Source organism: Cucumis sativus, chromosome 3 (assembly GCF_000004075.3).
Source record: "Cucumis sativus cultivar 9930 chromosome 3, Cucumber_9930_V3, whole genome shotgun sequence".
NCBI lineage: Eukaryota > Viridiplantae > Streptophyta > Magnoliopsida > Cucurbitales > Cucurbitaceae > Cucumis > Cucumis sativus.
Window position 1 is genome coordinate 1,544,622 of NC_026657.2, and position 26,253 is coordinate 1,570,874.

The following is a 26,253-nucleotide window of genomic DNA, read 5'->3' on the forward strand; positions in this document are numbered from 1 at the left end:
ATTAAATGCACATATATATGTTGATAGAATCTAAAAGTTTTCTATATTTTATAAATATTTCATCCGTGTTGGAAAGAAAAGGCTTTAAATTCGTAAATAGAGAAAGGGGACAAAAATTCATCCATTTTTTAATCCAAACATATATATATATATATAATACATATGAATATTGGATGATGATTTTAGGGCAAGTGGGTTGTCCCACTTTTATTTCATACAAAAGAATTTCCACCATTGGATCCACCCTTCCTTGTGCTTATTTATACTCTCTTCTCCCTCTCTTTTTAGTCTCAAAAAAACTTCATCTTCCTCCTCCTCCACTTTTAATTTGGTGATTGCCAACATCATCATATTGCATTATCATACATATCCTTTAAAAGTTTCTTCCATTATTACTCATATATCTTCTTCTTCCCTTCTTCATCTGCAAACCTTCAAAAATCTCCTTCCATGGCTTCCCTTCAATCCTTTGAGGATCAGGTAAGCAAGCAAGCAAACAAACATACATACATACATACATGTTCTCTTATGAAAACAAACAAAATGAATAATAATGTTTTGATTTCTTTTCTTTTTTTTCCTTTCTTAATTGTTAGAGTAAGCTGAAAGAAGAGATTGCAACAGCAGAAGGGTTCACTCTAGATGGAACAGTCGACTTCCATGGTCGTCCTGCCATTCGATCAAAATCTGGAACTTGGGTTGCAGGAATCATAATTCTCTGTAAGTTTATATATGCTTCTACCCACTTATATTTCAAACTCTCATTTCTTAATTTATTATCTATTAAACCATGCTTATAAAAATAACACATAACATACATATCCATCATTCTTTAGATTTTGTTATCTATTTTGTTTTCTTTTAATAAATACCTATTTAATTATGTAAGAAAAGATGTGACGAGATACGAATATTGTAACGAAATAGGAAGGAATAATAATGTCTCTAACCCTTATATTAGATCGACGTATTTAATTTATATATTAATATATTTACGTGTGAAAAAGGTTATATAATAAAATTGAAGGCTGAAATTTGGTGACTGGATTGATTGAATTGAGGAGGGAAAAATCATTTATGAAGTTGAAAAGAACTCAACAAACAAAGTCTTGTCTTGAAAGTGTTTTATGAGAGTGATTCATTCTCTTTTGGACAAAGCCATAAATGCCAACTATTATTATTATACTAACTATATTATAACTTTTCACTTTTCTTTTCTTTTTTATTTTTGAAAAAAAAACGTATTTTTAAATATATCATAACCAATTAAAATATTTATAAAATTTAATATAATTTTAATTTTTTCGAAATAAAAGTTTATCGATGTTTATTTTTAATAGAATTTGAAATTTTGTTATAGTTTGCAAATATTTTTAATAGTTTTGTCATTTTCAATAATTATTCCAAAAAACCTATTTTAATTTTTTTTGTATTTTAGTTTTTTCTTTGTACTTCTTTTAACTTGTTATGAGGTTAAAATAAATGTCACTTAGCTGATATAATACTTGTAATACCAATATCGGAATTCAACCGTCCAAAACTCAAGAAAAAGAAAAACTTCTAATTCATAGGGGTTGATTTTTTTATACAAAATTTAACTCAAGAAAGGGAAAAAAAAGTCACTTGTTTCTAAACTTAACATTAAATGTAATAAATGTCTTTAAAATATAAGGCTAACTAATACTTAAATGTTATTTAGAAAAAGATTAAAATTTGATTTAACTTTTTTAGAAAACTTTAACTTAATTATTTTCAAAACAACAAATATGGAATGGGATCAAATTTTCAACCTCTAATAACAAGACGTGTCAATTAGGGTATATAATAATAAAAGGATTCTTTTTAGAAAAATTGATGTAGGCAACTTCATAATTACTATGTACACAATTTATTTATTTCTAAAACCTTAATTTTTATATTATCTATTTTTCGAATATTGCAAATTCAATAAATTAAAGTCACATCGGTATTTAAAATATTTTAAATGAATTTGGTGTCTTATTTAAATGATTGATGAGAGACTTCAACCATTTTTAACATAATACTAATTAATTCTTTTCTTTTAAAAAAAATACTTAAATATTAGAAGAGACTAATATTTTTTAAAAAAAACTAAGAAACCAACACCAAATATAACTAAATTTAAATTTTTATTAAGATTAAATTAAAATTTCCAATTTTGTCCCTAAAGTTTACCCTTATTTTCTACAATGGGTTCAAATATATAGTCCTATTTTTTCTTATTTGAATGTTTTGATTTTCCCATAGTTTGTTAAAATATCATGAATGAAAATTTTGAAAACTCACTTATTGTGTTATTTAAAACATCTAAAACGCATCCTATTATTAAATTTCTATAAAATTCTCTATGGTGAGTCTATATATATATATAAAATATCCATCAAAATTGATATTTAAATTTTTTTAAAAAAAGGTAATTGTTTTTTGTCCTATATAATAGTAGATGTGTTGTACGGATAAGGAACTACACATTTTACACGGAAGCCAAAGGGAAAAAGAAAAAGAAAATTCTCTTGGTTCTAAATGCTGCCACGTGGAAGCATTGGATGGTGGGGGAAAAGACTTGAGCCCTAAATTTTGGGCCAAGAGGGAAATGGGCCCACATCCACTTTTCTTTTGTATCCTTAATGGGCCCCAGCCCACATTATTTGACGTTGGGTTTCTTTCATATGAAAATGCCTTTTAGGTGGCTGCTTCTGATTGGTGCGTGACGGCTTTTTTTAATGACACCCTCGTCAAGTTGTTCAATACTAATAAAATTTTACAACATTCATAAACTGTATCTTCCATTTGGAACCACAGTGCCCTTGCCTATCTACCTAGCTTAGGATCTAGATTTTGATTAGAAAAACAAAAAAGAAAGTTTGGAAAGTGGGTACGATGAGACGTTTCGTATTTATAACATTTTTGAGTTGGAGGAGTGAGATCTAAAGTTTAGGAGGAGTACTGATACAAAGAATCTAAGTTCATATCAGTTGAAAATCTAAAAAATGAATGAACTAAGTTTTTGTTTTATAGTGCTTTTCTATTTGGGTTGGGCTTAGTTCTTTATTCTACTAAAAAACATTAACTTGGTTAAAATAAAAATTAATGATGAATTACAGCAAGTTAAATTATTTAACATTGTTGAAAATGAAAAGTATTCTGCGTGTTCTCACTCTCATTTCCTGTTTAGTGGAGGATTTCCCATGTGCTGTATTTAGTATGATTTATGGTTGCTTTTTAATTTTCAAATTCGTTTTTTGTGTATTAAGCTTTGATTATGTTTGTAAATCAGTGAACCAAGGGTTAGCAACATTGGCATTTTTTGGAGTTGGAGTGAACTTGGTGCTATTTCTTACGAGAGTTTTGCAACAAAACAATGCTGATGCTGCTAACAATGTCAGCAAATGGACTGGAACTGTTTACATCTTCTCTCTTGTTGGTGCCTTTCTTAGTGATTCCTACTGGGGCAGATACAAAACTTGTGCCATCTTTCAAATCATCTTTGTCATTGTAAGTTTTTGTTTCCTTTTTGTTGTTGTTGTTGTTGTTGATGAGTTGGAGTGAATTGATCATTTTTGTGCTAACTTTTTCAAAAATGGCAGGGCTTGGTGTCATTATCACTCTCCTCCCACCTCTTCTTGATCAGACCTAAAGGTTGTGGCGATGAACAAACGCCCTGTGGAAGTCATTCCAAGACCGAAATTTCCCTTTTCTACCTTTCCATTTACCTCACAGCTCTAGGCAATGGCGGTTATCAACCCAACATCGCCACATTCGGCGCCGATCAATTTGACGAAGAGTATCAGAAAGAAGGTCACTCTAAGGTTGCCTTCTTCAGCTACTTCTACCTTGCCCTGAACCTTGGATCCCTCTTCTCCAACACCATTTTAGGGTTTTTTGAAGATGAAGGTATGTGGGCTCTCGGCTTTTGGGTCTCCACCGGGTCAGCCGCCGCTGCTCTGCTTTTGTTCCTCATCGGAACTCCGCGTTACAGATATTTCAAGCCCACTGGAAACCCCCTTATGAGGGTTTCTCAAGTCGTTGTCTCTGCGGCGAAGAAATGGCGGATTAAGGTTCCGTCTGGAGGAGAAGGGTTGTTTGATGATGACGGAAAGGAAAGCTCTAACAATGGCTGCCGAAAGATTTTACACACTCATGGATTCAAGTAAGTGAGCAATTTTTTGGCCGTTATATCACATTCTTGAGCTTTCTATTGATAATGTCAATGAAATGTGAAAGTGATCTTAAAGCTTTTAGGGTAGAGAAGTATAACTTTGGCTCTTGAGTTTTAACTTTTTAAGGCTCTCTGTTTTGTTCATTTTTTTAGTGGAAGAGAGTGCATAAGCTCATATTACAACTCATTCCATTCAATTAGAGCACTTAAATCAAACTTTCAAACAACCTATCAAACTAGTTTTTTAAAAAACAGTTTTGTCCCTAAACTTTTGAAAAAGTAACAAATTGTCTGTGAACTTCGAAAAAATTGTCGAAATTTAGTGTATATTACATAACAGTTTTGTCGGTATAGTTTATAAATAAATTTGACTCTAGGTCTCAAAAGATTCATTAAATCATACTAATAATTTTCGGAATTTCGGAATGAAGACTAAATTGTTACAAACGGTAAAATATCATAATTAAATAGTTGCTTATTAGAAATTAGGGACTAAATTGTTACTTTCATCGAATTTGAAGAACCAAAAATGTTTTTAACCTTAAGACTCACATGGTTATTTTTTAAGATCTTGCTTCATGTTTTTAACTAATGCAATAATATATCACAGGTTCTTAGATAAAGCAGCCTACATTTCCTCGAGGGATTTAAGTGATAAAGAGCAAGGAGTGAACAACCCATGGCGTCTCTGCCCAATTACACAAGTAGAAGAAGTAAAATGCATTCTAAGATTGCTCCCAATCTGGCTTTGTACAATTATTTACTCGGTTGTCTTCACTCAAATGGCCTCTCTCTTTGTCGAGCAAGGCGCAGCCATGAAAACCACCGTCTCGAACTTCCATATCCCGCCTGCAAGCATGTCGAGCTTTGACATTCTCAGTGTGGCCCTCTTCATCTTCCTCTACCGTCGCGTTCTCGATCCATTTGTTGGAAAATTGAAAAAATCTAGCTCCACAGGCTTGACCGAGCTGCAACGAATGGGGGTTGGGTTGATCATAGCCGTGATGGCAATGGTCTCAGCGGGCATTGTCGAGTGCTATAGACTTAAATATGCCCAAGCTGATTGCACACATTGTGAAGGATCAAGCTCCTTGAGCATCTTTTGGCAAGTTCCACAATATGCATTGATAGGAGCCTCTGAAGTTTTCATGTATGTAGGTCAACTTGAGTTCTTTAATGCACAAGCTCCCGATGGACTCAAGAGCTTTGGAAGTGCTTTATGTATGACCTCAATCTCTTTAGGCAACTATGTGAGTAGCTTATTGGTGACAATGGTGATGAAGATTTCAACTGTTGATCGTATGCCGGGTTGGATCCCAGGCAATCTTAACAAAGGTCATTTGGACAGGTTCTACTTTCTTCTTGCTGCATTGACTGTGGTTGATTTTGTGATTTACATTGTTTGTGCTAAGTGGTACAAATCAATCAAATTGGAAGAGAAGTATGAACAAACTGAAGAACAAGAAAATTTCAAAGTCTGAAAATGAAAATTTTGAGTTATCCCTTTGAAATAAGAGGAAGAAGTAAAAGTGATCTAAAAGAAAAGAGGGAGTTCTTTCCATTTTGGTTTGTTCTTCTACTTTACAATCTATTGAAACACCTTAATGGAGACTTGATTGAAAAATGCTGGCAATGTGATATTACACAATGGTAGTTTACTAATTCTTGTATAGGAATTATCATCATTTGCTACCTCTACATCTCTATATCATGTTTATCACTTTTAAACAAAGGGATCTTGTAATTACATGATAATTGAAAGTTATTTCTTTGTGGTAATCTCATATCCTGTGGGATCAAAAGTGTATGAATCTCTTTTTTTGATAGGGAAATGTAAGATCATTTTGATATTTATTTTATGAAATTAGTGATATTTGAGAGTTTGAAGATAAATGTTTTAATTTTTTTAGGCATATTTTATTATTTATCATATCATCTTAAAAGTCGATAATTCAATCATTCACCCTTATAATTATTAAACTCAAAAAGCTTTTTTTTTTTCTTCATCATATTCTACTAATAGAATAACAGATTAATATGAATAGTCGAATGCAATAAAAAAAAACTAAAATTACTTTAATGTAGTTGTTCGTTCACGTCAAAATTTACAATTTATCTTTTTATTAGCAAATTATGTAAACAATGTTCACACGTTCCAGTTCACGTATGGATTCAATTTAATTTAACAATCAATTTAAACACATTTTGAAGCTTGATATTTGATTCATTTATGTTATTTCAAATATTTCAATAAAACGAGCTTCAAACTTCATATAATCAAATCATTTAGCATGGATGAAGTTTACTTTCCTACGAACTTAAGCTTTGTTGCTCTATGATAATAAGAATTCAAGACTCATGTTAGACGAGATTGAAAGACAAAGAAATTGATTTTTTTTTTTTTTTTTATCTTTTCAACTCGACAAAGATCAATTAGATAAGTCACTCTTGAAATGGTAATTGTTGTTTTATCGATTAAACTAACAAAAAAAAAACATAGGTTTTTGTAGCCAATAAATGTGAAACATTTACTTGGTTGAATGTAAATTTGTTGAAATTCATAAGATGGTAGTAGTAGAAATTGATGGTTGTGATATTTTGGGATAGGAAAAAAGAAATAATACATTGGGATTCAACGGTCGAACTACAACGGATAAAAGAAGGGGAAAATGATGAATTTTTGCTTCATTCCTTCACCGTTCCCTTCCTATGGCTTCTATTTTTCTCAATTCATGAGCTCACGAATCCATCTTCTTCCAATTCACTGATTCTTCTTCCTTCTTCTTCTTCTTCCTTCTTCTTCTTCTTTTTCTTCTTCAGCTCCTTAATCATGAAGTTCTCTCTGAAACTCCCTGATAATCAAGACCAGAAAGCCCCAATTATAAGGGGGAAACTTCCAATCACCATGTTCAATCAACCCTTTACTTCTTCTTTCACTTCCGCCGTTAATTCCTCTTCCGACCTCTCCTTTTCACTTTCCTCTAACTTCCCATCTGGCCCTTGTTTCAAGCTCACTTACTCTCCCATGTTGGCTTCTCCTTCCGCCGCCTCCACTACTTCTCCTTTTACATTTTCTCTCAAATCTGGGTTAGGGCTTTTTGGCTCTCCGGAAGATTCTCCTCTTGTATTTTCATCTCAATTTTCACTTTCCCTTTCCAAACCCTTTGTTCCCACTTTCTCTCTTCTCTTCAAACCCCAATTTGGCCATTTCTGTTTAAAGAAGAGTACTGTTTCGGGTGTTCATGATCAGTTTTCTGTGATTCACCCTAACGATGGGGTTCAATTGGATTCTGGGTCTGGTTTGAATTCGAAATTTGGAAGTGGGTTTGGTGTGGATGAGTCGATGGGATGGCAGGAACTGAAGCTGGAGAGTAGTAGTGGCGGGCATGGTTCTAAGGAGGAGTTTGGAGATCATTCTGATGGAGGAATTCAGAGGCATTTCGCTGATACGAAAAGCATTAGAGATAGTGTTTTCTCAGGTGTTGCTGTAATGGCAAGGACAACCGTTCCTGTTACTAAACGGATGGCTGTGAATTTCAGGTGGGGAATGAACTTTCCGACGAATCCGGTGACGAAAATGCCATTTCTGACTGTGAATAAGATATCAGTGGAGAGAGTGGAGGAGGAAAAGGAAGAGAAGAAGAAAATAGGAGAGAACCAAGGGGGAGATGTGGAATTGTTGAAGGGTATGTTGTGTTGGATGAAAAAGGATGTGGAAAGTTTGGAGAAAGAGAACAGAGAGATGAAACAACTTTTAGAGGAGATAAAGCTGGGAAGTATGGCAAATAGAGCTGCATCATCTTCTAGTTTGAGTTATGGTGAGTTGGAGTCGTGGAGGAACAACAAGAGTGGCTGGGAAGAAAGCAAGTCCAAGAACAGTAGGAATGGTGGACAAGAAAATGATTGGAGGAAAAAGAAGAGTTCTGAAGAAGTAAATGATGGTAAGAACAGTAGGAGAGGTGGAGAAAAGAATGGAGGGAAGGGGCATAGTTCCACGAATCGATCAAACGATGTTGAATCCGAATTGGAGAGAGCTATCAAGGCTGCTTCCCAAGTCAAAGCATGAAGTAGGAGTAGTATTTGCAATATATGAATTTTCTTGGAATGTATATAGTGTTCCATTCCATTTCATTTAACCATCGACTTCCAATGTCCGAGGAGGATAACATGAAAGGTCAGCACAAATGTTGCAGTTTCTTTATTTTATGCGTTATTCCTTGACAGTAAACTGTTTAAAAATGTGGATAAGTATTGCGTTTCTAAATGATTCGTTTACCTTTGTAATTTTACTTTGAAGTGTGAGTGTGCAGTTGATTAGATCCAGATAAGTATTGCATATCTGGCTATACTTTGTTTAGTGACATTCACTAGAGTGATGAATTCGTGGATATATTTACTAGAGTTTAACTAATTGTATTATATGTACTTGGGAAAACTTTGTGTGTATGGGACTTTACTGGATAGAAAACTGTTTCATTGAAAAGAGAAGGGGAAGACGGACATGACTTTGGCAAAGGAACCCTCTCCCAAAAATGTACTATTCTTTATCGCTAGCTGAAGGGTAAAAGGAAAGCTAAGATATCTTTGAAGGGGTGACCTGCAGAGCAAACCTTGAGGAGACGATTCTTATTGCCAGGAAGAACAGCTATCGAGAACCCTGCGTCCTCTAGGCCTACGTAATTTTTTCCTAAAGAAGCTAGGAACCTAACCCAAGACTTACTAGTAAAGAGGAAGGAGACCCAGTACTTTTATTGGATTTGGTATACACTATTGTATCCCAATAAAACAAAGGAACCTCATCATACCCCAGTGTCCTTTAATTTTAGTTTATGAATGCATGGAAGAAAGTTTCTATGCAAATTGAAGGTGCAGTGCATTATATTAATTAGCCATTTTCTATTCTCGAGTATAATAGACCAACCCTCTAACGTTATGCTGGTGTCTGATAGTATTAATTTATGTCATTCTTTTGTACGAGTCTGGTTCATCTATTTGGTTATTTTGTTGTAGCCTATGTTTTGATCACCTTCTCTAGAAGTAATGAACAGTGAAGGCTCCTAGTCAATAAAGTCATACATTAGAGTATTGTTCTTCTGAAATCGGAATGAGCTAGAAAAATGAAGGTGGACCAGGTTTGGTACTTTTAAGGCGATGTGTTTTATAAGTTATTTCTTGATCGGTAACAATAAGGTCTAGATCTGGCGAAATTCTTGGCAATCTCTTCCTGCTTCCTCCATCTTAAATTTTTCTGCTTTTCTAAAACTCTCTATCTGGGGAAAGCTAGATGAAATCCACAATACCCTTTTGGTTTTTGTGTCCCGCGCCACTCACCATGACTCAGCCAAACCAACGTTTAGCTTCACAGTTGAGTCTTGACTTGTGTTTAGTTGAAATCGGAGGATTCCAACACCTAGCATAGCATGTTTGTTCTTGTCGGAGCTTCTGACTGCATCAGGACTCTGTTGTTTCTGCTTTCATTGTTTCTCTTCTTGCTTTATGATGTCCATGATTGGTTTCTGTAACCTTGTATTGTTGGTGACTGATATTTAGTTGAAATTATTATGCCTGCAATTTGATATTGCGAAAGGAAAACATTTTGGATGAATGGTTTTCATGGAAAAACGATGAAGGATGAAACAAAGCAAATTCAAACCAAAGCTATAATGAACATTTGATTTATAGATCTATAGATGTTTTAACTACTGAACTATGATTTTGTCAACTGTTATCTTTTGGCAAATGCATGGTTTTATCCCTAATAATAAAGTATATTTTGACATTAAATATTAATTCTTTTGTCAAATAATTTTAATATTTTTCTGGGTACCATGAACAAAATCTATTTAGATTTTGCAGTGCAGGGTGCTCAAATAAGCATATATTTCTAGTAAACCTTTTTAAGGTTCAATCTTTCGTCTTTGTTAATAGGGAATGAGTTTTGAACCCAAGATTTTAGAATTTTAAAAGGAAGCATAGCCACTATACTATAAAGATATATTGTAATTTGACACTTCAAAACTAATATTAAAATACAAAAATCGGTAATGTGAGGGGCATGTGCCCCCTGACCCCTTAATTGATTCGTCCATGTCCTTGTCGTTGCTGTACTTATAAAAAAAAATTATCACTATAGAAAAACAAATGTACATTAATATTATTTGCGGACGTTGTTTTCAAAAGTTAATCAACACTCATTTAAACTTAGATTACGATGTTGCAATCTTGCATTAAACACTTAAAAAAAATTTAGGAGGCGTTTGCAAAAATAGTAAAAGAAAATGATAATAGATCTATGTCACTATATTTTATAAATTGTAAAACTAACAAATTTAAAAGCAAATAACACGTTGCTAGCCGTATAATATATCTATATATGCGATGTGTTATGGATTACTATTTTATAAATTGTTTTGTCAACATAAATTTCATATTATATACATGTATATTAAGAATTTTATCCTTTATTTAATTAAAATCTTTACCATTTCAAATGTTGGAATAACTTAGATAGAAATGTTGGAACTTTCATAAATATTTTAAAATGTCGTTATACTTTATGGACTCACAACTAACACACGTACATAATTCTCTCAAACGGAACAACCTCGCTTCTTTGTATGGAACCTCAAATATTATATCTAATTATATTTACAATATTGTAACACTAATAAGAAATTAAAAGTAATATTGGAATTTGGACAACTTTTTTTAGAGTAAAGTTTAGGAATGTGAGTGACCCATAAGAACTATACTTTATCCATTGCGTAGTGACAACGACCATATTTCCCTTTTTTTTTTTGTAGATCAAAAGCTCAATTTCAAAGCTTTGTTAATGGCGGACGACCATTGCCATACATAACTAACTCACTCGCCCTAGCTCCCTTTGCCCGTCAACATGGCTGCCTCCCTCCTTCTTCCTTCCTCTCCTTCCTCCTCTTACTCCTCCTCCTTCCTCACCCGTACAAATTTCCTCCCCCACAACTCTCGCTCCAGAACTTGCATTCGTTACAACTTCGTACGTCTCTCTTACCTCTAATTGCGTTCTGGGTTTTGTTTTGAATTTTAAAAAATTATAGATTTTTGGCGTTTCTGTGTGCTGGATGAATTGAATTTTTGTTTTGAATTACAATTTTTGTTGTGTTCTGATTTTCTTACTTGTTTTGTAGAAGTGTAGTCTGCCTGAATCGGGTAGATATGGAAATGGGAAACCTATTGTTCCTATTCTTAATGAGCGTAGTTTGCCGGAGTTCTTGGAATCGGCTAGATTGGGGAAACCGCTTGATAGAAGCAATAACCGTTTGAAATTGTTTTCTGGTACTGCGAACCTTGCACTATCTCAGGTAAGGGGTTGCTTCTTTATATTGTATTGGAACGATTTATGATTTTAGGTTCTAAATTCGGAATCTTTTGCGCTTCAATTGTTATAAATTTTATTGTTCTGGTGTCATCATCGTCATTTTTTTTTTTATTGAACGTTAGAATTACTTTATTAAATTTTACAAATAGGAAGATGGAGTACTGAATACATAATTCATGACATCTTCTGAATTTTATTCAAAATGCAGTAAATATTGTACAAACTAGTTCCTGTCCTGTCTTTGTTCTTGCAATTGTATGAAAGTTTACAACCAACTAATAATTCTTGTCATGTCATGTCTTTGTTTTTGCTTCGATTTTGAAGAACTTTTGTAACTATTCCATAGACAATATTTTACTTAGTTGGTCCCTTTTTGTAAGTGGGGTGGCTTGGTGGGCTGATTTTTTTTTTATACTCTTGTATTCTTTCATTTTTTCTCAATGAAAGTTGTTGATTTCATTAAAAAGAAAGAAAGAAAGAAAGAAAGAAAAAAAAGCTCAATATTCACACCCACCTATCTGGGACTTAATATCCTATGGGTTTTCTTAACACCCAAACGTTATAGGGTCTGATAAGTTGCCCCTAAAAAGGAATTGAAAAAATGGTTAGATATTCACATTCCCAAATTTTTTATAGCAGAAACTTCCTTTTGGAGAAGATCTTGATTATTGATGCCAAATTCTTGCACATAAAGGACGACCTCTAATTAAAATATTACATATGACATGTGCATGCCATGATCTTTATAAGCTCCTAGATTTCTTATGCATCAGCTTGTTTAGAATCTATGTACTCTACCGTCTACCTTTTTCATTGAACTTCTAAGGCTAGTATGTCCAAATTTTGATTGCTCATCTCATCTGTTGGAACAATAATCTATGGTGTAAAAGTTTTTCTTTCTATTGCATGTAAAAGAAATGCAAAAGAAATTTGCTTCAGAAATACAGTACATGATATATGATATTTTTTGTGGATAAATTTCCTAGTCTTATATTTGGTCAACCGGTTTAGATTGTTGGTCTTATTTTGTTGCTCTTAGGTATTTGAAACTTGATTAACCCTGTTGAAGTTTCAATTTCCTCAATTATTTTGTTTCTGATCTGCCATTTTGTATACGTCTCTCATAATTTATAACTTTTTATGAATGTGCTTTCTAATTTCCTGGTTTTTATTTTTAGGAAGTTTCTAGGTATATGGGCTTGGAACTTTCGAAGGTTAACATCAAGCGATTTGCTGATGGAGAAATTTATGTCCAGTTGAAAGAGAGTGTGAGAGGATGTGATGTTTACATAATACAGCCCACTTGCCCTCCTGCCAATGAGAATCTCATGGAGCTTTTTGTTATGATAGATGCATGTCGGAGAGCTTCCGCCAAAAACATCACTGCAGTTATCCCATATTTTGGGTATGCCAGAGCTGACAGGAAGGCAAGTTTAATCTTCAGAATAGTTAATGGAACTTATTAATGAATTTACATGGCTACAATATGGCTAGACGTTTTTTATGGTATAAATACATGTGCTGAAATTTTGATGTTGTCTAGTAATGTACTTGATTGAGTTTCAACGTAAATGGGAACCATGAAAAGTAGAACACAACGTATGACTATGTAAAAGTTTAAAACTGATTCTTTTCCATCTTTTCTTTTTTATTATAGTCTGGGAGCATATGATTCAAGCTGTGGTTAATATGGTTGTAAAATTATCTCTCTTGGAACTGTATTCTTCCAGACTCAAGGCCGTGAATCAATTGCAGCCAAACTTGTCGCTAATCTTATAACAGAAGCAGGTGCCAATCGTGTTCTTGCTTGTGACCTCCATTCTGGACAGTCGATGGGCTACTTTGACATACCAGTTGATCATGTATACTGTGAGGTATTTAATACTTAACCCGTTTCTTCCATTTATTACGTTGGGTTTTTAACAACATTAATTACGTTGGGTTTTTAACAACATTAATTTTGTATCTGGAACCAGCCTGTGATTCTAGATTATCTTGCTAGCAAGACAATTTGTTACAATGATCTGGTTGTGGTCTCTCCTGATGTTGGTGGTGTTGCAAGAGCTCGTGCTTTTGCCAAAAAGTTATCCGATGCTCCTTTAGCGATTGTGGACAAAAGGCGCCAAGCACACAATGTTGCCGAGGTAAACATCCACCAGAGCCCTTCTCTTGTCCTCATAGTCTTTGTTGTCTTTAAATTTGGATGAGAATGTGGTTGTTTACATTTGAATCACTGATAACGATCTTAAGAAGCTTTAGAAGGCTGTCACCATCATCTTTTAGATGATTATAATGTAGAACAGCAAATAATCGACATACAGCTCTTAGATTCATAAATAGGCACAACTGGTTCTTTTTCCTAAACTAGATATGGCAGTGTTGGGGTCCATGATGATTGATACCCAGACCAAGTATTAAATATCTTTTAGAAGTTCTCTACAGGCACTCTCAGATTTAAGGACCGTGCATATTACTTCTTTGATTTTTCAGTTTCAAGTATCAATGATTGTCATTTACCTTCCAGGTGATGAACCTTATTGGTGACGTTAAAGGAAAAGTTGCCGTCATGGTGGATGACATGATTGACACTGCCGGTGAGAAATCCCGGATACCTTTGAATATTATGTTGTTTAAAAGTTTCTTTTAATAGTCTCTTTTAAGATCAAATAATAAAAGAAAAAGTGTTTCTCGATTTCCTTGACCTGGAACAACTTCCATGAAAAATATTTGTTCCTCATGCATTTGACCAGTGGACCTTTCTACTTGTCTGAAGTTTGAACTGCTTTCACACTGATTCACGACAAAGTTATCTACACCTGATATGTATCTTTTGTATTTTCGTTTTTCTGGGCGCAGGGACTATTTCAAAAGGTGCGGCTCTTCTACATCAAGAAGGTGCTAGGGAAGTCTATGCTTGCTGCACTCATGCTGTATTTAGGTAATAACGTGGTTAAACTATATGATTAATCCCTGTTCTTTGACTTTATATTAAGTTTTGCTCTTCATATTTTTATGTAATAACCATTTAGTCCTTCTCTTCGAAAAGAAAACAGTTTAGCCCTACTCTTACGAGTGTAATGATTAAAGCTTGAAGAAAAAAAATTTAAAACAAACAATCTAGGCATGAAATACGAGCAAGTGATCAATGAAACTAATAACAAGAAATTTCTTAATGTGGGAACTTTATCAGTACATTTTTTGGAAGAATAGAGACTAAATCATTATGTTCAAACATGTTACAAAAGTACAAAGATTAAAATTGCATTCTAAACTAATAACTTTAAAACATATCATATGTATGTAACTTCGTTTGCCATTTTTTTAAAGATTCATGAGTGTAAATTTCTCCTGTCCTGTATTTGGTTAAACCCTGTACCTGGAAACTTTGGTCGATACTCAATTATCGCATTACCTTTAGAAATACAATATAGTTTTTTCTTGTTTGTTTCTTCCACTTTTATATTCATCACCCTGCAGCCCCCCGGCGATTGAGAGGCTATCAAGCGGCCTGTTTCAAGAGGTGATAGTTACAAACACAATCCCAGCAATCACAGAAAACTACTTCCCTCAGTTAACCGTTCTTTCGGTAGCAAATCTTTTGGGTGAAACCATATGGCGAGTTCATGACGATTGCTCTGTGAGTAGCATTTTTAAATAAGATCAAATTGAAGTGATCCATATAAACACAGCCTTCTAAAACAACACTTCCAAGGATTCCTGCCTTATTTCACTACAGCTTTTGTTTTGTTTTGTTTCCTTAGTTTGATTTTTTTCTCTCTCTCTCTCTCTCTCTTTCTTTTTAAATCATCCATTCTTAATTACTCCTCCTAGTTCTCCATTAGAATAACTTGTTGTAGTAATTCATATGGGGAGTTTTACTCTTAAGACATTATTGAATTTTGTAATTCTACATATATTAACAGTTTCATATCTTCATAGAAGTTAGTATATTGTTTGATTTATTTATTTTTTTAACATCATATGTGGAAATAGTGTAGCCTCTTTCCTAATTCCCATCTTGTTATTTTTATTAACAGGTTATAACTCACCTGCATTGAATTATATATTTTGTTGTAGCCTCCTATAAAATGTTTGTGTAAAGGATGAAGATTAGAAATTTGTGATTTACTGTGTAATGAGCCATACAAAAAATTGTAATATATTTCAGTTTTTCTCCCTATCTATGTTTTAACAATTTCTTCATTTCTCTCACAAATTTGTAGCACATAGGGTAAACGCTATAGTATTATGTAGTACAAACATATACCATCAATAAAGAGATGTTAGTTTTGTTGATTGTTTAGCAATAAATTAAATAGTTTTGATAAACTAAACAATCAAGTAGTTGAAGTAATTTTGAAGGTAGAATGTAGATTTTCTATCTAATCCAACAATGGAGTTGTAATCTAGTTATTGACTTTTGGAATAGTAAGTTCAAATATTTGTGTAGTATTTTTTTTTTTAAGTTCTTGTATTATAAAATTAATGACAAAAGCATTTTTTTAAAAAAAAAGTTAATCATAAAATTTTGGATGAAGATTATGAATGATAGACTTCTAACCAAGTTCTAAGACAATAAATAGTTTTACAATGTCAAGAAAATGCACTAAAATATTTATAAAATACAACTAAAGGTTCATAATCTATCAATAATAGGTATTAATACATAACATTTCTATCATTTCTTAGTACAAACTAAAAGCAGAAAATTTGAACCAATAACGTCTTCAAGTACAAACATGTTTAAGTTAAACTGTATTTACTATTAATATTTTTTTTATATTTTATAAATATTTAGAACAATTTTAGGATTTGAAATAACTTTTCTAAATACTATAATATAACTTCCATCCATAAAATTAAAAATGTTAAATTTTAATCTAATTTAGTATTAGAGGTAGTAATGAATACAAAAACATTAAAACTATTTTCACATATAGCAAAACATATTTGTTATATTTTAAAATAGTTATATTTTATTTAATTAATTAATTTGCTAAATTTGAAAATGCACTGTATATAAATAGTTGGAATAAATAATTTCTTACCATCTTTACAACTCAACTTACTTAATTTTCTAAAAAAAAAAAAACGAAAACACCAAGATAGCAATAAATAAATATATTATATATAGAGAGAAGTTTAGGGTTTTAGGGACTAAAAATAATATTATTGAAATATTCAAAATTGAGAAGGAATTAGGGTTTCATATTGGGAAGTTGCGTACATATACCTATAAATACCCCCTCTTCCCATTTCCCTTTCATCGCTTCAATTTTCCTTCTTCCCTAATTCTCGACCTCTAGGGTTTCATTTCCTTCTCCTTCTCCTTCTCCTTCTCTCTTCTTACGCCGCTTTTTCATTCTCAATTTTTTCTTCTCTAAGAACTTTGTTTTTCAATCGTATGTTTTGCTTTCCAACCAAAGCAATGATGAAAATCTTTTTTTGTGCCATAGCCGGCCTCTTTCCAGTGGTCGTCGGTGATGGCTACACATCCCTCTAAGAAGTTCTGAGCTTTTTTTAATTTTATTTTATTCAATTTCTTTACTTCGTTTTTGTTTGATTTTCTTTTTGTTTTAAGCAACTGAAAATTGCGAGGTGACGATAGAAATTCATGTCTGTCAATCCACTGACTGTATAACAGTTTGATGTTATCATGAATCCCGACAGGTTCCGATCGCTCTTCCAATTTATTCTTTTGTTTTTCAATGTAATTGTTCTGATTCTGTTTTGGATTGGTTTGAATTTGTTTTGCTTTTTTGGGCACATGATGAATCTCATATCATCAAATGGGTAATTTGCGTCTGAATCATCATTGATGCTATTTTCACCTTGGAGAACTGATGCCTATTTAACAATTTCCATCTTCTTTGTTCTTGGGAATCTGTTTGTACGAAAAACCGTCCTCTTTGTTCTTCTTTTGATCAAATTTGTAGGTTTTTCATTCCCTTAGATTTTGGCTTCTGAGATCTCAACTCCTTGAACATGAAAGATACAAGCAGCCACATGGGCATTGATAATAGTCAGTTTGTGAGACCATTGCTTATGGAACTTCATTGTAAACCCTAATTAGAAATTTTATACTCTTGTAGATCCGAAATTATTTATTTTAATATAAAACAATGTTGAACATCAAATAGAAATTTAGTAAAGGCTAATGAGCAGATGCCATAATTCCAAGCTTAAATTCATACCAAGAAATATCAAAATTCCAAAAAAGAAAATAGCCAAAATATGGCAAAATGTATCAATTTGTTTTAGAATTTTAGCTTCTAAAGTAAAATTTGTTGAGATATTAATTGAAAATAAAAAAGGAGCTTTTTTCACCCAAATTAAAACGTTTAAGCTTAGAACAATTCTCAAGATAGAAGTATGTAAACAAGATTATTAACTAATGTAATTATGTTTTCAACCTAAATTTGAACCATATAAAAAAGCCCGGTGGCAAATCTTCCAAATAAATGGATATTAAGAAGAATGAATGGAAAAATCTTACCATAATAAAGAATGTGATGAGAAGTGTTGGGATACCAAACCATTCTAAACCTGTGACATATATCGATTGTTGAAAGCTTACTTTTTTTCCAAGTCAGAACAATGAATTGTGAGAAAATTTTCCTTTTGGTACAGAAATAAGAAACTGTGGATCTTAATAAGTGATCAAAGTTTCTTACAATTTTTTTTTTCAACTTTTGAGTACATTTTCCATGTGAATATGTAAGAAAGAGAACAAAACATTTTCATTATTGGTGTAAACTTAGTGACTATATTAGATCTAGAACTCTAAATCATCATACTCCCCATTTTCGTCAGCAAAAAATTCAGGATGAATAGCAGCAGTATTTGTGAAGTTCAAAGCTCTTTGCAATTTCCTGTGATCCAACACTTCAACTTCAACTTGGAACACCGAACTCACTGGCCTATGATCTGAAAGCCTTATATCTGCATTCTTATAACACACTTGTTTAATCCCTTTTCCCATCCATAATATCCGATCACACCTGTCCAATTTTTACATGTTAAACAAAAAAGCTCAGCCGATGTTGGTCTGAGTAGTAGCTAGCTGTTCATTCTATGTGGCTAATGTGATTTGTGTTCAAAATGTTGTAAATGTGAGTTACAGCCTATTGGATTCTAATAATAACTTACCATGCTGGAGACCTTCTCTTCTCTCCTTCTCTTGGGATTTCGCCAATGTATCTATCTGAGTTGAATTCGTATTTATAGGTTGGAGGGAAATCTAATGTCCCTTCTTTCCATCCATCGAACACGTGCCCCATGCGTAGTTCTCTGATAAGCTGCAATAATACAAAACCATTCAGAGAACTACAACCATTCAGAGAACTACGAACTTAAGTTATTCATATTTTTGATTGAGAAACGGAAAAAAAGTAAAAAAACCGGGAACAGGTGTTATCAGCCATGAAGATATCATATTTTAGATTACTTTGACATGTTAATTCAGAGACATCTTCTTCTACAACCTTTTGAAATTTGGGTGAAGTTATATAGGATTTTGTAGTCAATCAGCAATTAATCACCTGATCATAGTTGCTGAGTTCCTCCCACTTTTTTTGAGCAACAAGCCTCCTTACATCTGAGTCCGATGCATTCATACGATAATTCAAATCACCAAACCAGAATATTTGACTGCTTGTAAAAACATTTGGTCACAATCTTACTCCAAAAGGATAATAGACGTATAGAATTAAGAGAGAATTCTATAGCAGTCATTTTCCAACCTTAAGGGCAACCAGGCAGAATCAAAATATAATATTTTTGAAATACTTGGCAGTGTGAACAAAAATCATTTAGACAGACTAATCAAGTAATTCTCCATTCCTCAAATATACTATTCAGCTCGAATCTTAAACATACTTTCAGTATTCTAAACCAATGATAAAATGCGCAAAATTATGAATGGTGAAAGACTACTTACTCATGGGATGGTATTGTCTGTGGCTGTCCTGAATCAAACATTGATGAAAAACACGTTCGTCTTATGATTTCATTTACGTCTGCATTACGCTTGAGTTCTGCTCCATCCTTCTGACCAGATGTCAGATGAGAACAAACGAAGCATAACCGTGACTGATAAAGAGACATGCTGACAGAAACAGACCCCTGCATCGGAATTCATTGCAACGATGTAAGCGAATAATCAAAACCAGGTAATGACGTGAAGTCTAAAGTCTTCCAAATCAGTAAAACTTATGCTCCTTACCATTACTTCGATGGGATGGATATAAATTCTTCCAATTCAAGGATTTACTTAGACGTAGGATATAGAAAATATATCATGATGTTCAAAAAGATCCTTTAAGCAACAAAGAAAAATTTATCACTTGAAAAATGGCACCTTAGCAATGTAGAAAAGTAGTACCTTGTTTCCCATGTAGCCCATAAGACCAACTCCAACTGGAGAAACTTTCAAATTGTTAACATGTCTCCTTAATCTCTTACGCACCCAAACTGACACGTATATTCCTACCATCTGCTTGCTGACGATTCTCACATATTTCGGGTAGGATTTCATACTCTCTGTTGGATCTTCGTCAACTTGTTCCATAAGTTCTGGAAAAGTATCTACTTCTTCAACAGAAATGTCAGATACATCAGAAAGAGAGTCCAGGACTTCTAAAGTGTCTTGCGGCGACTTCCAGGCTGAGATCAAATTTCCAGAACTACAGAATGTCCTTTTCAACCCATTTTCATTTATAGAAAAACTCTGTGGAGGGAATATTAGAGGATTCTCCAAGCACTGGAAGCCAATTCTAGCAGAACTGCTGACTACTCTCCGCAATTTCGAATTAGATGAGACAGCTTGAGGGGTTGCATCTAATGAATGTTCAGGCCAGTCTAATCTTTGGTCACAGTCAATGCCATAGATTCTACTTAACCGCAAATTCGAGTTCACGAGGTTTAATTTGTTAAGGGGATGCTGATCCAATTCAAAACCAACATTCACAGAAAATCCATCGTCTATTAGTTTTAACTGTTCGCCATTAACCTCATCTGCAAGTACATCAGCTACAGATGAAGTCCTCAATACTGGTGAGGGCGGGGCGCTATAGCTTTTGTGTTTGTCCTCAGATTTAGAAGACTTGTTCAGAGTTCTTCGAATGAGTGCCTCCCATTTTGGAATTGGTTTGTTATCCTCTGCTCCCAGCACATTCCCCGCATTTAAAGGGACTACTTCTTGGAAACTGCAAACATCCAATTTGACAAGATTGCATCAACATCAGAAATTCGGAATATTCATAATTGATAAGGAATAGTGCATAACAGGAAAGAAACATGGGGCCTTAACACCGATGAAGTTCAGCCTAGGGTCTGGCAGCTGGCAAACTCTAACGCCAATACAAATTATATGGCAAGAGGCTGGATTTATTGCAAAAACACTGTTTGGAACCTTGAAACTTTGAGCTTGGCTACCAAATCTTTCATTACTTGCAATTCTTAAAAACTAACCTATCCGTCATTAAGTCATTGTTCTACATCCACAAGTAGGTCCATCAACTAACTCCTCAGTGAACCTTATAGATTTTCCTCAAATTGATCTGGGAAATCTCTATCTAATTGATGTAAGAAGTTGGGTGGAGTGAAAAAAGAAACTTAGTCTCTCAAAAGGTTCGAAGGTAAGGTAGCATGCGCCTAAAAGTAAAACTAGTAGTTGGCATAATCAGACCTTTTGTTAAAAGAAAATAATTACAGAAGAAGAAAAGATATGACATCTTCTCATCAAAGAGCTTATACCTTGACGTTCCAATCAACAGTGATAATATGGGGAGAGTGATTATAAAAGATATTTGAATAAAAAATTCTAAAACGAAGCTATAAAACACTTGACACACCGAATCCCAAAAGTAAGCGTTTTCTCTTGCCTCTTGGTCACTTGAAATTTCTATGATTTCTTTACAACCAAAGATCCTAAAGAATAGGCATGTCTTCGTTCCTCTTTTTTTTTCTCTCTCAAGAGCTAGACCGTGCAAAACTTGGTACAAGAAGTTCTTGGATCTTTAAAGAAAGTAACCATACATTCAAAGTTTCTTAAAAGACAAAATCAAATTCCTAAGAATCCATAAATGTAATTATTTGAGACACTTTTGAAATTCCTTTGCTTGGTTGTCTCTTCCCATCTTCTAAATAGATATCTAACTCATGTAACATAAAGAAATGGTTAAATGGAAAATTTGGTCCGTCGCCAGGAGAAAGTTAGAATTAAGTCTATAATTTGATAAAACCATCATAAATAGTCTCTCCCTGTAGGAACTATTTACAAATTAGGTCCCATGGTTGGGACTATTTATTAGGGTTTTGTTAAACTATAAGGACAAAATTCTAACTTTTAAAATCACATAGGGACTAAATCCTAATTTTCTTCAAAACCATAGGTACCAAATTTGTAATTCATCCTGAAGAAATAGACATGATGTAACTTGGATTATTTAAGAAAAACCAAGATACTATATGCATGAGCATGCAGAAGATTTTCCATAGCAGCAAAGCATATTCAGTAAAATATCCACTTTAGTAACTCACGAGATATAAACTATTGGAATTTGGAAATATGAGGATGGGGATGGAGATGTTCTCTCACCCTATAATATAAATATCTCCGGGGTCATCTGTACAGAGCCAGTCATTTATCTCAAGGTCTTCGTTTGGAATTCTTCCTGCGACATTCCATGTAGCTACTGTTACCCTACAGAAAATCATACTTCCAAAAATCAGTGGGAAGAAAAGTAACATCCCTGAGATCATGAATCAAATAGTGGTAGTTCCCAGTCGAACCTCAGATCTTTGGTGTTTATGTACTGAACTCGAAGAGTTTCGGATTTCCCTCGTCTGTGTCTTGGCTGGAAACTACTAGGAACGTCTGGACCATTAAAATAAATAATCATTAACTCTCAAACAGCTGTAACATAAGAAAAAGAAAATAGTTCAGCAGCACATTGAAACAATTCCTCAAAAGATCCTTGATTAAATAAAGTCATTTCATCTTTTATGCCATCATCTGTTCCAAGAATTTCATGAAAGCTTAAAAAACAAGACCATACTCAGCATTGATCTAGAAGGTAGAAAAGAACAGAATAAGCATTGTCTATATTTGATCCACAGTTAAGAATTCAGAAATTTTAGGCCAATTTCAGCTTAACTAGAACATGAACTTCACGGCTAAGGGAGAAAAGGATTAGGTGAATCCAACGCCAGGACTTTAATAGTGAGGATGAGACAGGATTATTTTCAAATACTGAACTAATGGAAGAAGTGGGTTATTCCTAAGAGCATCAGAATACTGACATGGAGGTAGGTAGTACCAGAAATTCGAGTTGAACATGTAGATAAGTTCCTTTGTGTCCTACAAGCACGATCCTCTTGATTATGCGCTCTTTCATTCTTGAGAGAGCAAACTGAAAGGAAATTGTGAAAAAAAATGGTGAAATCCAAGAAAACAAAATGAAAAAATGGACAGTTTTAATATCAACTGTTGCCTTGGCCCTTAGAGAAAAGATACTGTGGCACATACCGTCATCTTCACTCTCAGTTTCAGTATCAACTTCATCCTCACTAAAATCATACACCTTGGGCTTGATATTCAACCATTTCTTCATCACGATGGAAGGCCAAAAAGCCTGCAAAGCATTGCAAGAAGGAAATTAAGTGATGAAAATAAACTAGAATCCTTGATCAATACAAACTGTTCAGGAAGTGAAAGTACATGAGTTTGTCAAAGCATACCTCGGAGCGTTTTCCTTTCCTGGTCCGCATAGCCTTTGCTTGAAACTATTCAGCAGAAGATTGATCCTAAGATTCGCAGTGATGAAATGCTTACAACGCTGCAGCAACAGAAATTTAATGTCAATTTCTGGGAGGCCAATAGTTTATTATGTGGCTTGTCAGAAATCAAGACAACTACAAAACCAGGTTTATGGTAGACTTCTATGACACCATTTATATGGAAGAAGAGCCATATTGGGACCAAACAGGAAAGGACAGAATGCGTAGAAGCCATCCACAAACCCAACTTGTACAAAGACGAATTATGATCGATGGTCCTTCCCCACACGTCCATATTGTTAAATATTATTTTATATTTGTAAAAAAACATAGTTATATTGGAAAAGTAAACAAACTGAAAGCGAGATCCATTAAAATAAAATATAATCTTTTTCATCATAAGAAATATGCCACATTTAAAGTAATTCATACTACAGTTAAGATAAGCCACCGTCTAAACAAAGAAGACAGAGGTTTTTTTTTTTTCTCCTTTTCAAAAGTAGAAAATTCTCTTAAGAAATTGACCACATCAAAATCAAAACAAAAAAGACAAATCAACCCAGTTAATGATGAAGAAGGTTGAATAGAGTAATCTTTTCACTAACCTGAATACTTCAAAATTTCATCCAGAAAACTCATTATCCAAACAGAGACAAAAAAAAAAAAACAGAAAGTTACCCACCTTCAAATCAAACTACTCCATCAATAACAAAAAGAAGAATCAAGAAAACTGAACTGGGAATGCTCTGTAAACCAAATTCCCTCTTCCCCCTTTTATCTTTTCCTTTTCTTTTTTCTTCTTTTCTCAAATCTAAAGCTCCATATGATGGACACCCAACAATATCAGACTAACCCCACCACAAACCAAACACCCAAATAGATCAAACCACATTACCCCAAAATGCCAGACGCAAAGACAGATTAAGACATTACCATTACCATATAAAGAATAAATTAAATTTTGCATATCAATTAATGTCAAGATTTGCAGCGAGCCCACCTGAGACAAAGTTGGCAATGACACAAAAACAAATATAACACCAAGGGAAGCTTCAACCATGAATTGACATCAAAATATAAAATCAAGTCAAACAAAAAAGAACTAATCAGTTCTAATCTAATAAAAAATTAATAAAATCCCCAACGTTACTCTCACAATTACAGCTGTAGACCCAATTAGCAACATGATGACCGAAGTTAATTATCTTGTTACAACAAAATCTGAGACACCCAAATCAACTTCTAAGCAAATGGGGTTATTTTAATCAGATAGTTAGGCGGATTTGTAGGCCAACCAAGAACATCAATGGCGAAATAGAGAACTGAAGGACCCACCAGAAATGAGACTCAGAACGCACTATGTGTGATTGAGAGAACCCCAAAAGTTTCTTTGATTTTGGGTATTGAATTCAAGAGTGTTGGGAAGAAGATGATGTCAAGAAGAGAGAATCTTGGCCATGCAATCAGAATAAGAAAGAAGGGGAAAAAAAAAAAGGAAATGGGATTGAGTGAGAGCTTGAATTTAGATACAGTAATGGTCATGATCGCTGTTGGCAGTATGTGGGCCAAATTTGGGGGGCCTTGTTCAGCAGTGAAGGAACCAATTTTTCTTTTTAATTTGGTGGAAGGTTTTTGGTACGGAAGGGACAATTTTCAGGGTAGATGACCTCTGTTTTACGTATTAGAATACAACTTTATCCCTGAAATTTGGTTTTACTTTATACTCTCTTCAAATGTTGATGCAATATGATGAATACACACATCTGAGTTAAAAACTTTCAAACTGGAAAAGTTATCTCAACGTATCTTAGTGGATGAGACAAGTATAGACGGTTTAGTTTCTCCGTTGATTGTTGAACTTAAAAATATCTATTTGATAGGTTGATAATAAACTTGAACATGAAGAGTAAGACAGAAAATACTACTTTAGACAGATTTTCTTTTTGGTAGAAAGTTAGAAACTCATTTTAAACCGCATAAAAAACGTATACGGTTTCATAACTTAATCATTGATTGAAAGTTACTTCTTTTTCTCAACTAGTTTCATCTTAGTCTTTTGTCTTTACATGTGTTTGTTCTTTTTATAGATCAACAATAAATAAAATTAAAGATTCAAACTTTTGATATTTTTAAAGATAATGTATTTAGTTGTATAGCTAACTCAGATTCACTTTTTACACATATTAGCTTAATCATCTTATTTTCAAATTAAAATCCATATTATATGTTAATATTCATTGAGTATTTAGATTCAATATTTGGGATGGGAATGAGAATTGAAAGTCCTCCCAGTCATATTTAACCTTATTCGAGATTTAGTAATATATTTCATACAAATACATTGATCCAAAAGTACACAACCTTACAAAATTGATCTTTTTTTTTTATCATATTCAACAACAAGCAAGTTTAGATAAATAAGATTTAAACCTTTAACATTTGTTACAATTAAAAAAACTAATTTACTCAACTAAATAAGAATTAGCAGTAAATCTATTGAGTAAAATCATTGGGTTTTTTTTTCTAACTGGAACCCTTGAATGAGTATTGAAAGTATGGTAGGTGAATTGACCCCATACATCAATAGCAAGTCAAAGAGGTGAATGATTCAAATACAAAAAGAGAGAGGGGATTAGGGTTTGGCTTGTATTTCAAGAATGATGAAATAATTAATAGCCCATGGTTTTATTTTTTTTTATTATTATTATTATTCATGATGAGTTTTTTTTTTTTTAGGCTGTGACTCAATTATACATTATTTATTTAATATTTTATTGGAAAATAATGTTACAAAATTCCTTTGTTTAATGATGAGTGTTAACATTTATTATTCTTTGAAGCAATAATTGTGCATGTCATATTAATTGAACCATTATATTTAAATAAAACTTTTTTTTTTCATGTATCATACACCCTATTTTATATAATTAAAATT

General features: G+C 33.3%; 4 protein-coding genes and 3 non-coding genes across 13 annotated transcripts; 6 read left to right on the forward strand and 1 right to left on the reverse strand.

Moving 5' to 3' along the window:
- The first annotated feature begins 279 nt into the window (after window positions 1-279).
- On the forward strand, window positions 280-6,063 carry LOC101216756 (protein NRT1/ PTR FAMILY 7.3). Of its 2 annotated transcripts, XM_004150131.3 has the most exons (5): window positions 280-480; window positions 597-720; window positions 3,299-3,516; window positions 3,609-4,171; window positions 4,791-6,063. In XM_004150131.3, the coding sequence occupies exons 1-5, from the start codon at window positions 451-453 to the stop codon at window positions 5,659-5,661; spliced, it is 1,806 nt and encodes a 601-aa protein (XP_004150179.2). In that variant the 5' UTR covers window positions 280-450; the 3' UTR covers window positions 5,662-6,063. The 2 variants fall into 2 exon arrangements, with proteins under 2 accessions (XP_004150179.2, XP_031737731.1); XM_031881871.1 differs by lacking the exons at window positions 280-480; window positions 597-720 and having other exon boundaries at window positions 2,808-3,516.
- Window positions 6,064-7,010: 947 nt separating this feature from the next.
- Window positions 7,011-8,246, forward strand: LOC105435062. The gene has a single exon (XM_011654416.1). The coding sequence runs from the start codon at window positions 7,011-7,013 to the stop codon at window positions 8,244-8,246; it is 1,236 nt and encodes a 411-aa protein (XP_011652718.1).
- A 2,702-nt stretch (window positions 8,247-10,948) lies between these two features.
- Window positions 10,949-15,547, forward strand: LOC101216517 (ribose-phosphate pyrophosphokinase 1). The gene is made up of 8 exons (XM_011652052.2): window positions 10,949-11,195; window positions 11,347-11,520; window positions 12,716-12,964; window positions 13,268-13,411; window positions 13,514-13,681; window positions 14,062-14,131; window positions 14,394-14,475; window positions 15,015-15,547. The coding sequence occupies exons 1-8, from the start codon at window positions 11,076-11,078 to the stop codon at window positions 15,193-15,195; spliced, it is 1,188 nt and encodes a 395-aa protein (XP_011650354.1). The 5' UTR covers window positions 10,949-11,075; the 3' UTR covers window positions 15,196-15,547.
- Window positions 15,548-16,960: 1,413 nt separating this feature from the next.
- On the forward strand, window positions 16,961-17,054 carry LOC116403033. The gene has a single exon (XR_004215762.1). It is a non-coding gene; the product is annotated as a small nucleolar RNA U61 (small nucleolar RNA).
- Window positions 17,055-17,130: 76 nt separating this feature from the next.
- On the forward strand, window positions 17,131-17,218 carry LOC116402972. The gene has a single exon (XR_004215704.1). It is a non-coding gene; the product is annotated as a small nucleolar RNA snoR14 (small nucleolar RNA).
- A 77-nt stretch (window positions 17,219-17,295) lies between these two features.
- LOC116403029 lies at window positions 17,296-17,389 on the forward strand. The gene has a single exon (XR_004215759.1). It is a non-coding gene; the product is annotated as a small nucleolar RNA Z101 (small nucleolar RNA).
- Window positions 17,390-18,059: 670 nt separating this feature from the next.
- Window positions 18,060-24,809, reverse strand: LOC101215556 (type I inositol polyphosphate 5-phosphatase 2). Of its 6 annotated transcripts, none has more exons than XM_011652054.2 (11): window positions 24,654-24,809; window positions 23,280-23,377; window positions 23,068-23,173; window positions 22,859-22,951; window positions 22,332-22,416; window positions 22,138-22,242; window positions 19,921-20,743; window positions 19,477-19,661; window positions 19,079-19,187; window positions 18,687-18,835; window positions 18,060-18,538 (listed from the first exon to the last, which is right to left on the reverse strand). In XM_011652054.2, exons 2-11 carry the CDS (start codon window positions 23,307-23,309, stop codon window positions 18,313-18,315), a joined length of 1,911 nt encoding a protein of 636 aa, XP_011650356.1. In that variant the 5' UTR covers window positions 23,310-23,377; window positions 24,654-24,809; the 3' UTR covers window positions 18,060-18,312. The 6 variants fall into 6 exon arrangements, with proteins under 6 accessions (XP_011650356.1, XP_011650357.1, XP_011650355.1 ...); XM_011652055.2 differs by lacking the exon at window positions 24,654-24,809 and adding an exon at window positions 24,001-24,297; XM_011652053.2 differs by lacking the exon at window positions 24,654-24,809 and adding an exon at window positions 23,490-23,875.
- Window positions 24,810-26,253: the final 1,444 nt, after the last annotated feature.